The sequence below is a fragment of the Lissotriton vulgaris genome, chromosome 1_1 (genome assembly GCF_964263255.1).
Source record: "Lissotriton vulgaris chromosome 1_1, aLisVul1.2, whole genome shotgun sequence".
Classification (NCBI taxonomy): Eukaryota; Metazoa; Chordata; class Amphibia; order Caudata; family Salamandridae; genus Lissotriton; species Lissotriton vulgaris.
The window spans coordinates 719,344,232-719,361,049 of record NC_141685.1 but is presented as its reverse complement, the minus strand read 5'-3'; the positions used below and the strand labels follow the sequence as shown (position 1 = coordinate 719,361,049).

At 46.0% G+C, this 16,818-nt stretch overlaps 1 protein-coding gene across 1 annotated transcript in view; it reads right to left on the bottom strand.

The window, feature by feature from the left end:
- The window catches only part of LOC147747705 (complement factor H-like), a 1,041,560-nt gene that overhangs the window by 953,034 nt on the left and 71,708 nt on the right, over window positions 1-16,818 (bottom strand). The window contains exon 3 of the mRNA XM_086954949.1: window positions 1,560-1,665. Within this exon, the coding sequence (XP_086811075.1) occupies window positions 1,560-1,665 (106 nt within the window). The remainder of the gene's footprint in view (window positions 1-1,559; window positions 1,666-16,818) is intronic.

Sequence of the window (16,818 nt, the reverse complement as noted above, 5' to 3'; positions counted from 1 at the left end):
AATGTTAATTATTTTCAGATATTGCTCAACACCTCGTATCGTCTCATTTTTAACATTCCCGGTTTTGGCAGAGGAGGGCACTGAGGCAGTGGGCGGTTAAGCGATTCGCCCAGGATCACACAGTGTGGAAAGCACTACATCTCCTGGCCCAAAAAGCAGCATTTTAATCTTGTTTCTTTTCAACTCCATTGTTAGTTAAGAATGAAACCATGACTACCTGCGTCAGTAGGGATGTCGCCACCCTGGTGTAAGTTATTCTTTTTTTTTTAAATGGACCCTACCCGTGGAAATGGCACTCCGTTTTTTTGCAGTATTCTCTTGAAGTGAAGTCCATGACTGAGCCTGGGTTTACTGGAGAACCAGCACAGGCGAGGAGAGACGAAGGAGAGCTGCGGGGAGAGGGAAGGGGGGGCGAGAGCGGGACAAAGGAGAGCTGCGGGCAGATGGAAGGGGGGGGCGAAGAGAGACGAAGGAGAGCTGCGGGCCGGCACAACAACAACAAAAAAAATGGCGGCCGCAAACATCCGAAAACTTCGGATTCGGGGGCGTGTTTTTGGCGTTCTGAGTGACGGATGACATCGCATTCGAAAGAACGCAAAAAAACACGCCCCCGAATTCGAAAGAGACGGGTCTTTAACTGAGTGATGCCCCTCTCATCCAATGGCTGGCCTCCGTTTAGGAAGCCAGCCAATGGAGGAGAGAGGCGGGTTCAAGCCCCAATACTCCAAAATATTAAATCTCCTCCCGGAGACTGCGCAAGCGCAGCCTTCGGTCCTCGACCTAAAAAAGGAAAAGGGCACTGCACACATTTGATGGTATTTGCACAAAAGCAATGGTCCCTTGCAGTACGTACTATCACACATTTGGAGAGCCTTAACACTCACATGTGCGGATTCACAAACATTTTCCAGACACTCTTAGAAACGGCACATATTCTTTAAACTTAGAAATATACACCATTAAGAGATTGGAAACCCCCTTATGCACCTTCCTGAATTCATTCTGATTTAGGCCCAGAGTGTTGTTCCCCAACTTTGTTTAATATCATTTTTAAATGTGGGCTACCTCATGACTGTCATATTTGCTTTGTTTCTTAAAATATCAACCCCTAGTATATCAAAGGATCAGTTTGCCTTTCCTGGTGTATTCGTTTGCATGTGGCCTGAGTCATTTGACACCAGACAGCTAATATTTGAAGTGGGCTTTCCATTTGCTGGCCCCCAAGTTCAAGAGAACTGCAGGAGTGCCCAAAGCCACCACTACAGATGTCAACTTGCTACTTTAGAAGTATTTGCAGTAGGAGCGAGATTTGGCCCAATCTCACTAAAATGGTAAAACAGCTCTTCAAGGTGGTGTTGATCTGGCCAATTCAGTTGAAGTAAGCAAAAAAAGAATAATACCACTTCAGCTAGTGTACATGTGCTTATTTTTTTAACAGAACATTCTGAAACATTAAAGTAGACGCAGACATAGACCAAATGTCCTCAGAGTACCAGGGCAGCTAGTAATACACAAACAGAGACTGTTGCTGGCGCCTGAATACATTTTAAATAACATACCCTTCATCGCACTTGTATTCTACTCGGGCCCCGAAAACAAATTCCTCTGCTTGTGATAATTCAAAAGTGCCAAATTCGAGGTCTCCTGGATGTCCACAGGGTTTTTCTGAAAAAGGACGAAATCAACATTTGAGAAATTAATCAAAAAAGTCTCTAAATTAAGGTAGCAGTACAATTTAACTAAAGGCAGTCACCATACAGGTAAGAACGCAAGTAGGGGTTTTCACTGCAATCCACAACATCCCATATGTTTGATGCTGTAACATCTTTTTATTTGTGAATGACTCTGTAACCATTTTTCATTCTTTGTGCACGTTACCGATCACAGTATCAGCGCACAATAAAACCCCATATTATTAGTGTCTTGAAATCTAGCTGTCTATCTTTGCATATGAATTTATGTACTTGTAAGGTGCAAACAATCACTTTGGTGATGTGGCTTTCTTAACGACGAGCAAGTGACATACGAGAGAGCGGCACATTTAACACAAACGAATAGTGACTACTGAACGTATGTGATAGCAGAGACTCATTCAGTTTCCATGGCAGGGATTTCCTCAATTACTGGGCCAATAATGAATATCTGCATCACCCCTCCAGGTGTATCCGTACCTTGCGAGGGGGTGGGGGAGGGTGGAGGCAGTAACAGAACATGGTCTTCAGACCATAATGAAATCTTTCTAACATATTCAATGATCTTATATATTCAGAACATTTTTGGCATTAGGGTGCTTTACACATAACTGTAACAACATATGCAGGATGTGCTTATACAGTGACATCAATGTTAGACTAAGCGAACCGGTACATTTTCTAGAAGGAGGATGGGGGCGTTGAAGATGGGAGAGGAGAGGATTTACACGTGGATAAATCAGCATGAAGTCATGATAGTCATTTCGGGGTCCCCACGGTGGCTTGTTCTTTGCTACCTCTAGCACTGCCTTTGTGTCCCCTCCCCTGACCTCAGAGTCGGCAAACTCACTGCCAGGAGTACAGGGGAAGCTAGGGATCCACTCTCTTTATTTTCTACCAATTTTGTATTACACTAATAGTAAATAAATAAAATATATTGTTCACTAATAATGTAATAAAAATGGAGTAACAATAAGCTGGAATATGCACTTCCATGGCATCTGAGGTAAGTAAAAAAATACTTTTAAATGTATATTGTGTGTGTGCGTGCAGGTGAGAGTTTGTTTACATGTGAGAGAGCATATATGTGTGAATATGTGTGTATGTGTAAGTATGTGTTCATGAGTGAAAGTGGAGGTCAAAGGGCGCGGTATGTCACTTCCACTACCCCAGGCATTTTGGTGAATCGACCTCCATGATGATAGTTTTTAAATATAGGGTTCATAAGATAGCAGTAGTAATAATTGATGGAATAGGGCTGAACTGTAATTACACAAGAGCTTGGTGGCATGGACCTCAGATGTGAGTAGAGGATTGGAAAATCATGGATTTCAAATCAGGAATTCCTCTTCTTAAATAATCCATCTCAACCAATTCTACATATATCTTCGGGATACCCAAAAGCCAAAAGAACCTGGTTGATCTACCATATCACCTACTACATCGGGGATTATTAGTCTATAGGAACCTCTTTCCCGATACATGGATTATTTTCAGAGACCAATTGTAGAGAACACTCCAATTTATTGCAACCTCTTTAATACAGTGGGTGAACCATTTACTCCCCCCGCATTACTTTTGTAAACTTTTTTTCAGTCCATGTCTAGAGAAAATACTTGTAATGAAAGCACAGGTAAGATGTTCTATTCAAAGAAGTACTATGAAGACAGGAGGGGAAAATTTTTTCAATTACGGGGGATGAAAGTAAAACTTTCAGCACCTTTCGGCACCAAATTGTTTCACTTTTTATCGGTGCTTGGGAGCAGAACTCTGGATCCCGAGCCAACGGCATATCTTGGGGTGGGGGGGGGGGTCGGCCCGAGCAGCATGAGTTTTGGGGGCGGCAGTATTGCCAGCACCCCCACTTTTGATATGGCAAAGGGCAACTAGTCTGGCTACGCCACTGTCCTGAACACCAATCTAAACTGGGAAGGTACTGCTGGAAAGAAGGTAATGTCCCCTATCCAGCGAAACCTCAGTGGATTCCTGTTTGGGACTCACCCAGGAATGAGCTTCCCAAGCAGGGTTTCACCCAGTAGACACAAGGACATTTAAAAATATAGTCTGTCTGCCTCTTTAGGGGGGTTACTGGTGGGTATCTCTCTTCCCTCCCCCAATCTACACCCCAAAGGGGCAGAAAGCTCCCTAGGTGCCATACATTTTATTTGAGAGAAGCAGCCCCCTGGCAAGAGCTACACCCATCCCCAAAAACCCTTTCTGTTCCACATAAGGGAGAGACATTGAGGGTTTAGCCTGAATTTTTCCCTGTAAGTGGGGGCAAAAAGCCCACTAGATGCCTGGGAAAAAACAGACTAAAAAGCAAGTGGTAGGGGCAGCTTACTCTGACAGTGGTCCATGTGCTCATCCTAAAATGGACCCACATGTCCTTCTGCTGCCTGAAGGTCTACTTGGGGGTTTATGGCTAATTTGCACCAATCTGGGGCTAGGGGGGGAGAGATCCCACTAGATCCCCGGGAAATATTAGTATTAAAAAAGGGTAGGGACAGTCTGCTCAGTCATAGATGCCTCCACCACCAAACCTGTGCTCCCTGATGGGAAAACTAGAGGAGGAGGAGGTATCATCGATTTGCCCCTTCCCCACCCCCAGGATAAAGAAAAGTCTTTTAGAAACAAAGGAAAATTGATCCAAACTAAGGGGGGCAGGTGGTTGGCCTAAGCCTCAGGTCTTGCCCCCACACCAGTTGTCTTACTGAAGGAACAGCCATACCCTTAGTCTGTCTGAGAAGAGATATAAAGTATATTGAATTCCAGGTACATCCAAAACAAAGAAGAAAAAGGGGTGATGGATCAGATGTCACTACCACCACTAAAGCCCCAATAGTGTTTCTGAAATTCTTGGGCCTAGAGCATTTCCATCTCCATGGCACACAAGATGAATCTTGGAATCTTTTGTGCATAGTTTTTGATGTTTGGGCCAGCAGGGAGGCTCCAAGTCAGCCGGCAACCAGATAACCCATGGACATTTCTACTACCTGGTGAATCCAGGTGGTGTGGCTTCCCTGGATCTCTCAAGGCTTGCTTACGCAGTATGCCCTGCAAATGTTAATCTTTGGCTATATCATGCAGTTTCCTCACATTTCTGTGAGGGAATGTTCCAGAGATCTACACAATTCCTACTTCCAGCATTGCCACACCTCTGATGCTCATATTAACAAAACTGGCCAATTTTCAAGGTGAAAATGTGATGTCTCAAAGTAGTGTTCTGGGGCATTTCCTATTGCGGCCGAGAGACATACCCACACAATTAGGGTACTGTTTTTTTGGGAGAGGTGTTAAAACATGGACTAGTGGAACATTTGGTGTGGTGAATTGAATTCCCTTCCATTTTTGGCTTTCAAATTTAAACCTGTGAGTAAGAAAGAAAGCATTTTGCAAAATGCCTTTGAAATCACATGATAGTATGGGTAATCTCAAATTCAGAGTTGTACAAATAACCATTATTCCTAAACTCAGAATATTGGTTTAATTTAATCAATGTATACGTTTCCTTCATAAGCATTTTCCACTCACTAGATTTTACCATTTGAACTGAAACATACTCTGCAAAGAATGAAAGATTGTCCTAAGCAGCAGTTAATTTGTTGGCTTTGGGCATCAGGAGTTTTTGCACAACTAATAAACACAATATATCCCTGCAACCAGAAGGGTCTGATGGACATAACAGTATATTACATTTGTAAAATCAGCCATTGGGGCAAACACTACTGATATAAATGTTAGCTATTCCTATTTGTTCCTAATTTGTTTACAATATTTAAAATATTTTCTGGTGGGAAAACTATGAGTAAGCTACACAAATGACCTGAATTCAGAAGTTGTTTCAGATTTGTATAGTGGGGATAGAACTACTTCAAAGCCAAGGTGGCCACTCACTAAAGGAGAAGCACAGATTCGGCCTTTAAGCAGGTGAAATTGAGGCAGAAATAAGGGATCTGGAGAAATGACTGGGCTCAAACTTCCCTGAACTAACAGATCTGAAAAATAGCAACAACAATCTCTGGCGAAACCCACATTGACCAGAAGCAGCCGCAGTTCCGTGCTGATTGTAAGAGACAAGCACACTTCAGTCTGCCGAGTGCAACAGCTGTTCTGAGGACACAGGAGATGGTGCTGATTTATGCTTACCTTCGACTACAGCAATATATTGGGGCACCACCTTACCGCTCGTTCCAATGAAGTCCTGCTAACTGTACTGACTGCCTGAGATTGGAGTGGGCGCTGCAACTCCACACCAGCTGATATATGGGCAACACCGCAAGAACTTGTTGCATGAGAGATGAGCAGAGACATCAACATAAACTATGCTACTTTGTAGGATATCTTTGATCACTGTCAATGACATAAATACAAACAAAGAATAAAGAACATAATCCAGCATAGGGGCATCATTTCTTTTGTACATCTCCCCAAAGCTAAGTATGTGGACTCAACTAAATTAGAGATGCAGAACACGTCTATGAGTATTCATAAACGGCTGTGCCAGTAATAAAAAATATTTGCGATAATCTTTAGGACGATCTGAATCTCAATTGTAGCTCTACTGTGTGTGTCCAAATATGCACAACGATCCTGCTAGGAATCCAAACTGAATTAGATGTGAAAAAACGCACTCACTATGCTTTTCACTGTCTGTAAGGCTAAACACAATCCCCACTGCTGCAGAGCAGGTGTACCAGACAATAGTTAGTACACTGCTCAGATATGGTTTTTCATCTATCTGAGACAACCCACAAATCTTCAAATAGACCAGCCGGTAACTATTATTTTTCGTAGCATTGTCTGGCGCCAAACAAAGTGTCATGAAAAAAAAATTTCAAGTAAGAGCAGACATTTCAGCGGTCAACACATGCCTGGACTCCATTAAGAGACAAAAGATGGGAATAAAGACTAGAAACTGGGTAGGTATCAGAACTTTTGAAAATGAAAGAGAAACTCATAAACGTGGAAGCCTGGAATCGTCAAAACAATATTTATTTATTCATTTATTTTTATTTATTTTGAAAGTTTTATATAGCGCGAACAAGATCTTTGCAGATATCAGAGCGCTTTACAAGGATACGGGGGTGATAGAGTAATAGAATGTAATAGTTGAGGTAGTTAGGTACAAGGTGCATAGTTACATAGGTAGGTCAAAAAACAAGAGGTAGGTCACAGGTGAGGTAGTGTCGGTACAGGGTGCATAGTCAAACAGTTGTGCCAATAATATAAAAGTACAAAAATAAGGAGCATATACTTGTTTAAGCGGGCTTAAAATGTTTTTGGAGATAGCATAAAGGTGGGCATAGTTGAGGTAGGTGAGTGCAGGATGTATAGTCACACAGGTGCATCAGTAGTACAAGAGTAAGGATAGTTGAGGTGGTGTAGGTACAGTGTGCAAAGTCAGACAGGTGCGTCAACAATATAACAATATACAAAGAGGGAACGTATACAATCAAATAAGTCATAATACAAGTAGTACAAGTAGACCAAGGGGTCAGGCAGGTATTACGGAGCGGATTCATGAGAAATACAGAATAATAGATCATGTGTATTTAGCCATGAGGATCGCTTTTACTTCTTTCTTAAAAAGTTTGTTGGAGGAGATGAGCCTGGTTTCAGGAGGGAGTGAGTTCCAGATCCTGGGTGCCATTCCTGAAAAGGAGCGTTTATAGGTTTTTTCCTTCCGGAATCTTCGAGGCTTCAGCAGAAGATTGTTTGTGCTTCTAGTAGTTCTAGAGCCACCCGAAATTGTCAGCAATTGAGTGAGGTAGGTGGGTGAATTCATGTGTACAGCCTTGTGTGTCATGCAGGCGATTTTCAGATGTATTCTGGCTTTAAAAGGTAGCCAGTTCAGGGATTTAAAGTCAGGGGAAATATGCATGTGTTTTTTTGAGCCAGTGAGGAGTCTAGCTGCAGCGTTAAGGGACGCTCCTAGGGGTGCCGTTGTAGTTAGGGGGAGCCCGCAGAGGGGGGTGCTACCGTATTCTATTTGCGGGATGACTATAGATTGTACTGCAGTTTGGAAGTCTTTGGCTGGAAGGAAGGGTTTAAGTTTTCTCAAGGTATTGATGTGGAATTTTGCTCCTTTGGTTGCCTTGCTGATGTGCTGCTGCATGTTGAGATTGGCGTCAAGTGTTATGCCTAAAGATTTTGCTGAGTCTACGACGGTAGGTTGTACATTTAGAGCCGTTAAGTGCTTAAGCCATCTTTGAGCCGTAGAGATTTTTGCGGGAGGTGAGATCAGGAGGAACTCAGTCTTCAGCGCTTTGAGTTTGAGGTGATTCTTGGCAAGCCAGGATTTGGTGTTTCTGATCGTGGTGTTCAGAAGCATGATGTCCTTGGGAAATTGTATTTTGAGATAAAGTTGGGTGTCGTCGGCATACATGTGAAAGTGAACATTGGATGTCTGTAGCAAAGTAGTGAGAGGTTCCATAACTAGGTTGAACAGTGTTGGGGAGAGGGAGGATCCTTGAGGGACGCCTAGCGATACAGGTACCGGAGAGGACATCAGGTTGTTGCTTTTGAATCTTTGTGACCGGTTGTGTAGAAAGGAGGTGAACCACTTGAGAACAGTCCCTGATATGCCCATTCTTGTGTTTAACAGTTCGAGTAAGTTCTCATGTTTAACTGTGTCGAATGCTGAGGAGAGATCCAGAAGGATGAGGAGGCAGGTATCGTTTTGGTCTAGGATTTGTAGGGCGTCGTCCACTATGTGAGTCATGGCAGTTTCGGTACTGTGCCCTGCTCGGAAGCCTGATTGATGAGCGCTGAGGAGATCAAACTTGTCTATGTGTTTAGTCAGTTGTAGCTGTACGCATTTTTCCAACAGTTTAGCGAGGGTGGGAATATTTGTAATAGGGCGGTAATTGTTTAGATCAGTTGGGTCTGCTGTTGTTTTTTTTAGTAGAGGTGTGACTTGTCCGACTTTGAGGGCGTCAGGGATGGATCCTTGTTGAAGAGAGCCATTGATAATCTTAGTCCAGAGTGGGAGGAGCAAAGGGGTAAAGTCTTTTACAGCGTTTGCAGGAAGGGGGTCAGTGAGGTGATTGGATGGTTTCAGGGTGCTGAGCAATCTGCCAATTTCTTCTTCGGAGTAGGTGCCAAAGGATGACCATGTAGCATTGTTCTTTGGTTCAGGCGCTGCTGTGTGTTGGGGGTTGGAGTAAAGGATTGCGTCATTGAGGAGATCGCTTCTTATGTTGTCGGTTTTTTGGTTAAAGAAAGCAGAGAAGTCTTCACAGGAAGGTGTAACGCCCATGGTGCTGAGTGTCTGGGGTTGTTCTTTGGATTGTGTTCTGATTAACTCAAACAATTTCCTTGGGCGGTTTTTTGCTTGGGCGAGCTGGAGGGTGAAGAAATCTCTTTTTGAGCGTTTTATTTTCCTGAAGTAGGTGTTTCTCTGTTTCTTCAGGCTTTTTAGGTGCAGTGCAGAGGGGGCTGACCTCCAAGTGCGCTCTGCCATTCGCATGGCCCGTCTATCCTCATTGAGGCTCCCGTCATACCATGGTTGGAGATCTTGGACGAAACTCTTTTCAGTTGCATGGGTGCAGCCTCATTGATTATTGTGGACATAGCATTTAGATAGTGGTCAGTCAGGAGTTGAACGTCCGTAGCGCCGGAAGGGGGAAGTAGGAGATTGCAGCTGTTAGGCGGTAAGGAGTTTGGGTTGAGTTTCTTCATGTCCCTTTTCCAGAGTTTGGGCTTAGAGGGTTGAACTGGGTTAAATTTAATTTTTTCATTGATAAGGAAGGAGACAATATGATGATCTGACCAGTCACAAGGTTGGATTGACTCAAGTTGAATAGCGTCCTCTTTGGAGATGATAAGGTCGAGGATAGAACATTTCTCATGGGTCGGGCTATTGCATATTTGGGTGAGATCAAGGGCGTTGAGGAAGCTTTTGAGGCTATTTACCACTGTGTCACTGCTGTCATTCCAATGGAGATTGTAGTCGCCAAGGAAAATTTGGGTGTTTTGCCGTCCTGAATTGGTTGATATTGTGTCCATGAGTTGTTGGAAGAAGGAGAGCTTGTCCCCAGGTGGGTGGTATATGATGTGTAGTGAGCATACCAATTTGCTTTCGCTGATGACATCAAGGCAGAGGTATTCACAGGAAGTAAGAGAGGGGGCGGACGCTTTAGTAACTGAGAGGTTGCTCCTGTAAATACAGGCAATTCCACCGCCCGTCTTTTTAGTCCTGTCAAGTCTAATGATACAGTAGTTGAGGGGGACTAGGATATCCAAGATAGGTGTAGAAGAATCAGACAACCATCTTTCAGTCAGAATGGCTAGATCCGGTTCCAGAGACATGATGAGGTCGGCGACCCCCGCGGAATGTCTTTGGGTCGATCTGCAATTGAGAAGTATGCATTTGAGGCTAGGGGTGCAGAGGGTGGAGGAAGGTTCTATAGTGATGGGCACATTAGTAAGGTTGTTGGGGACGGCGCCTCTGTTGTTATCCTTTTGGTGCCTGAGTGGGTTAGAGATAATCGTTGGGATGGACAGGTGGTTGGTGACTAGGCGATTTTGGGGAGCCGGGACGTAAGAGTGGAGAAGGGTGTGTATGTCATGGTCTGAGATCGTATTGGTAGTGCGTCTGGGGTGATTGGTGGTACTGCGAGAGGGGATAGAGGTCCAGTGTGGGGAGAGTTGTGTGATAAGGCGAGTAGAAGGTGAGGAGGAAGTGTTGTTAGGTGTAAAGGGAGTATTACGATTGGTGGTAATGCGATTGTGATTGGTATTGCGATTGATGGTATTGCGAGAGGGGATAGAGGTCCGGTGTGGGGAGTGTTGTGTGGTAAGGCGAGTAGGAGGTGCAGGGGAAGTGTTATTAGGTGTAAAAGGTGGTGGTGGGAGGGGGGTGTCTGGGGTATGTGATGAGCAACTCTTTGATGGAGCGTAGTTCTTCTTTCATTTGGAGGAGTGTGGACATAATCATGTCCAGCGTGGTGTTGGGCGCGGAGTTGGGGAGGGGTACTGGCGGAGAACAGGCGAATAGGTTGCTGGAGACGGGGGGAATCGAGGTGAGGAGGTGGAGCTGGTGAAGGGGTTGGAAGTGTTAGAGAGAGGATAGGTGTTAGGGTTGGTGTTGGCGTTATTGGGAAGGGCATCAGTGCTAGGGGGGAAGGGTAAATGGGGGCGGTGCAGAGGCTGGCGGTTGCGGGGGAGGAGGTGGGATAGTGGGGAGTGAGAGTGGGGGGTGAGAGGGTGAAGGAGGGGTGAAGGCTAGGCGTGACGGGAGTGCTAAGTGTGGGGGGGAGATAGGCGGAGAGAGAGTCATGTTGTGTGGGGTGCAGTTGGGGGAGGAGGGGTGTTCTGAGAAGATTGGTGTGGATGACGGGACGGGAGTGCAAAGTGTGGGGGGGATATGGGAAGATGAGCGGAGGTATGAGGGTTGGTAGGGGGGATGGGGGAGCGGGTGGTGTATGAGGGGGCGAGATCTCTGTCTGAGATTGAGGGGTGGGGAGGGGTAGCTGCAGCAGGTGGGTAATTGACTATGGTGCTGGATGTGAAGGTGAGGTGAGTGTCGTTCTGGTGCTGAACTGGGTTAGGAGGGTTAAGGGTGGGTGCTGTGCCGTCAGGGGTGGTAGGACCTGAGGTGATATGAGTGTAAGTCCGAGGATTGGATAGGTGCTCTTTGAAAGTGGGAAACAGGTTGTCAAGTAGTTCCAGGTTCCTGTCTGTCGATTGAATTAGGACAATCCCGTTATTGTAAATAGTGATGGTGGTTCTGCCTGGGAAGAGTTGGGATGGTGTGATGGAGAGTGTTAGGCCATGGGTGGATTTCCTGGTGGTGGAGACGGTGAGTAGGGTGAGGAACACTTTTTTCCATTGAGCTCTGCGTGTGGTGTGGAAGATGATATCGGTGTTCAAGGGTCCATTGACCAATGAGAAGTAGGTGTCGGCAAAGGGGGTTTCTGGGTGGGACCTAAGGAAGTCGTGTTTGAAGCGTTTAGTGGCTTTTTTGGTGAGCACGGGTGGGTAGTTGATTTTATATGTGTGCTTGCCAATGAGATCCATGTTGGCATGGCGGCAAAAATAGTGCGGGAGGGTGAACAATAATGATATGCAGGAGCAAGATGCAAATGCAAACACAACAGGTTACATGGATCAAAAATGGCACTAGCTGGCAAAAGTGACACTAGTGATCAAGCAGCATACAAGGGGTAGCAATCGGTGCATTACAGGAGAGAAAAGTGAAGTGAGTGCAGGTTACATAAATGTGCTGAATGCACGATACAAATGGCAACACCAAGTTACACGGATCAAAAATGACCATAGGGCGCCAACGTGACACTAGTGAGCGACCAAAATACATGAGGTAGCAGTCGGTAAATTACAGGAGAGAAAAGTGAAAAATGGGTGCAGGTTGCAGAGTTGTTCAGAGTAGTGCAGAATAAAATTGGAGGTATAATTCTGATAAAATATAAGAGCAGAATACAAATGCAAACAATCGGTTACATGAAACAAGTATGTGTGTACCAAAATACGGTAGTTGAACTTAGTCTAGAGTGGTGAGTTCTTAGTGTCAGTTCAGATAGTGAGAATTAATGAACAGTCCAGCGACAATGACTAGTCCAAGATGGCCACCCGAGAGAGAGACTGGACAAAAATGGCCGCCACATAGGGGGGAAAGAGACAGTAGTCCTCTGTTTATTGTGGTTGCTTTGTGAGCAGGGAGGGCAGTTTCACTTTCATGCTAGCCCAGCTTCTCAGTTGCTGTGTGGGAGTCTTATCTTGAAGGAGCCTCGGGGGCACAGGAGGTGATTTATTGCCTTAGTTTTTGGGCCCCCGCCATTTTGAACAATGGAGATTTAAAAATGAGTACCGGCAAATTCAAATAAATACCTTATTTGTGTTTATAGTGTGCTTAGCTCTCGCGGATGACATTAACATCTGGCTCCATCAAGCCTCCATACACGCCTGGGGAGCCTCGATCCCTGCCAGTGTCTGTAGTTCACCCGGTCCGCTGCCGCCCGCAGGGCGGTCAGAGCTCTTGATCCGCAGCCCTTCCCGCCTCGACAGGCGACGACGCTTGTTTCCAGCTTGCAAGCTCCACCACGGCAGCTCCCAGGGCAGCGGGGCAACACTCACGCTCGGCTCCCGCTCCCTCCGCCAGACCGCAGATGGGGGCGACGACGCCCGTTTCCCGCCTGCCTCACGCCCGCTTGCCTCGCTCCACCACGGCAGCTCCCTGGGCAGCGGGGCAACACTCCCACTCACCTCCTGCTCCCGCAGCCAGCTGCAGGTGGGGGCAAGCTCATTCGATCCTCCGGAGCCCGGTGGCCCCCTCTGCTGAGTGCTGCAGCTACCCCTCCAGCGTCCGCAGGTCCTCTCCCCAGGTCCCCGCAGCAGCGGGGGGACCGCCGGGAGTCACAGCCGCAATGGGATTCCTGGTGCTGTCCGCAGGGCAGTCAGAAACTCCCGAGCCGCAGACCCTCCCGCCTCAACAGGCGACGCCGTTTGCCTCCAGCTTGCCTCGCCGTGTTCCTCGGGGCTCCACTCCGGCCGCCAACGCTCCCCCTCGCCTCAACTCCCGCTGGCTTCAGTGTACAGGGCATCCGTCCCGGGCACCGCCGATGGCAAGGGCAGCCCAGGAACCGTACAATGAGGGGGGGGGGGGAGTCTCAACTCTCTCCTGCAAATGGCCCCGGGGGGGCGACCAGGTGTCTCGGTTCTCTCCTGCAACGGTCCAGGGGTCCCGATTCTCTCCTGCGACGGTCCGGGGGGGGGCGACCAGGGAGCCACAGCAGACTCTAGGCAGCCAGACGTTCGACCCAGGCACCGCCGATGGCCGGGGGCAGCCGAGTGTCCGGTGGAGGCGGGGGCGATTCGGTCCTCTCCCTCGACTATCCCAACCTCGGAGAGCGTGGAGAAGAGGAACCCTCAAGGTGCTCCAGCCGCTTCCATATTAGATTCCATGGAGTGGTCAAAACATCCGGCAGTGACAATATGGTAGGATTCCTGAAAAGTTTCCTTCCGGCACTGGCACTCATCAACATATGATTTGAACAGTCACTCTAATTTTAAAGAGCGCATAGGGTGAGTTCTTGTGCCTTATTAACAAAGACAGTACACTCTATCACTGAGTGCCTTCTGAACCATCTAAATGCAGGGAATACATGTCTGCTACAATTGACAACTGATATACTACTCTGTGGACACCAAATTCATTTGAAAGAAATTCTTGACCCTGAGGCCCTAAAGTGGCCTTTGGAACCTGCAGTGATGACTGCATTCGCCCCACTGCCTCGGAGCAGCAAAAGAACGGAAAAATGATAATAACTTATGGTATTATCATTTTATCTGTCCTCCTACTGCAGCAGCTTCCGTGAGTGGGTGGGGCAAGGCTGAAGAGCAAGGGAGGAGGAGACTACCCTCCTAAGTGTGCAATGACTGTTTCGTCTGCCATCTCGTGACGCCCAATCAGTCATGCACACTTTCTCCCTTCTCCATGCAGGCCTCAATTACAGCCTACATGGAGAACATGCCCACTCCTTCAGCCCCTGGCTGAGCACCATGTCAAGGTGCTCAGACAAATCACAACCCTGCATTGCAGCATTGTGATTGGATGTGGGGAGCATGGGAGCCCTGGTGCTCCCTGCTTCCTGTTTCTTACAAGAAGCCAAGAAGAGGACGCAGGCGAGGGAGGTAGTGGCGGCCAGCCGAGAGGCAAGTGTTTTTTATTTTTATAGTGATCCCTCACCCCACCAGCTCCTTCCCCACCTGCCCCACTGCTGCTTCCAGGCAGCAGCTGTGACTGGATGACTGTGATGGTGGAAGGAAATATATTGGAATTCAAGACCTCAGAGGACGTGGAATTCTTTTTACACCATCTGTATTCTGAATTGATGTGTGTATTCTCTCCATATAGAACAGGATCACTGGATGCAGAGCAAAGAACTCAAGATAAATGTAATACTCAGTGTGGTGCTGATGTGGATTGTGATAGGTCAGATAGGAGAATATCCAGCAGAGAATACAACGGCAAAATCATTGAGATGCTGTACAAAGTTTACAATAAATCCTGATCGCCTTTGAAGAGTGCTCGCCAACTACTTAATGAAGAATGTTGACCAATGACTAAGTTAAGTGGTTTAGATTTGTAGTTTTGCGGATATTGACACAGCCATTACATTACTGATTTGCCCTAAATCTTGATTATATATATGTTTTTACTCGCAGGTTCTTTGCTTAACCTGGTACAAATAAAACTAATTCACAGATTGATGCATCTTGCAATCCAGTACATACAACACCTATATAATATATACCCTGACTAAGGTGGGGGATCTGGACCTTCCAGAGCCACCAGTGGCACAGTTAAAAGGAAAGCTTGCATTACAAATTGTTGACTTCGAGCTTGATTCACATCACCCATCTCGATACAGACTACTCCTTGTCTGCAGCTTACACGTGCTCACCACTTGATTTAGGATCATATCTTGCTTCCCCCTTGACCCCTTCTTGTCCCCTTCAGTTCAATATCATACACTCTAATGGAATTAACCGGGACCATGCAATGCACACATGCAAAACCATTGATAATTTTATCACGCAATCTCAAGGGCACAGTCAAAAAACCCTGAATTGCCTTTGGACCCAAAATGCAGACATTTAGCTCCTTCATGAGACTCACATTTTGGATGAGGAATCATCCTATAGTAAATGTGACTGGGTGAGAATTGTACTACCCAGTTGATGCACCTAATTAGAGACAGGACATGCAGATGTAAATACCAGGTCACCAAAAAACATGTAGTGTAGCTAAACTAATTTGAAAACGTTGTCACATAAGGCTGTGGGAACGTGGACAGAGCCTCAATTTCGCCATGTCCCGTCAAAGCTTAAGACTATGGACATGATTCTATATTTGGGTTCCATCTACACTCCTGAACACACCACATTAGGGTTCTTTACCATATTCTTTTGAGTCCTGCCTGATTTCGATTCGAGCCCAATAAACAGATAAAACATCAATTTCAGAGCTGTTCTTGTTAGTTTTGAGGTTTTATAGAGGTGTGATGATTACTGCATCCAAGTGACAAGGAATACACTGCCCTCTCTAACTGACATGACACTGAATCCCAAATTGACCTCTTTTTTGCACACAATTCATTAATCCCTAATGTCATCACTTGTAAGATATAGAGCCAGGAGGAGAAGCAGATCATGCGCTTATTCAATCCGAGTTAGATTTGAACCATGCCCTACACCTACATCAATCTCAGTGCACTCTGATGCATGCAAACCTCTAAATATAAAGACCCCCACCCATCCCCTCGGAAAGGGAGATGCTCTGTTCTAATCTTACCACATACAAGTTAGAAATTGAATCCCCATGTGTCGGCTCTGACCCTTCGAGCAGCAGCTAAGGCCTCGTGGGGGGTATGCTGACACGTGACTCTGCATAAACCATAAGGAAGCCATTGCAGAACTGCATTGTCTAGAACAATCAGTACAACACCTCACACATTCTAGACCATTCAAAAGCCTTGAGGAAGAGGTTAGAAGTCGAGAAAATGGCATTGAATAATTATTTCACATTGAAAACATAGCCGCCTTGGTTATTTTAAAATAGCACCCATATGTAAGAGGGAGAAAAGCAGGAAGATTAGTAGCTAATCAACTGAGAGAGAGAATCCCATGTGTCCATCCTAAAACACCGGGTCACATGCCCGCTCACTCAGTTGAGATTGCAGACTCATTTGACTAATTTGATATAAAACTATGCAGCCCAAAAACGGAAAACACACAAGAGTTGAAGGAGGAATTTTTAAGGACCCTCTCGAATCTTCTGAGGCAAGCACGGCTTTTGTGAAAGGACTGAGTAGTTTTCACAGGGACAGTATAACGGTGATGGTGCATTGTTCCGAGAGAGCGGAAATCAAAACGTAGATTTGTGCTTCTACTTGGTTATTCTCTTACTATACTTCCCCTAGAGTACCATGGGTTGTTAATGTCTCACTCGGTTTAGGTCCACCCCCTTCACTCGATGCCTTATCTGGTTTAGCGATTTGATGTCTATTGGTTTAATGCGCTATTTCAAATCCTAATCCTAGACTGTGACTATTACTGAATAGGATATTTAAACAGTGCTGGTAAATAAAGTCTCTGCCACAGCATG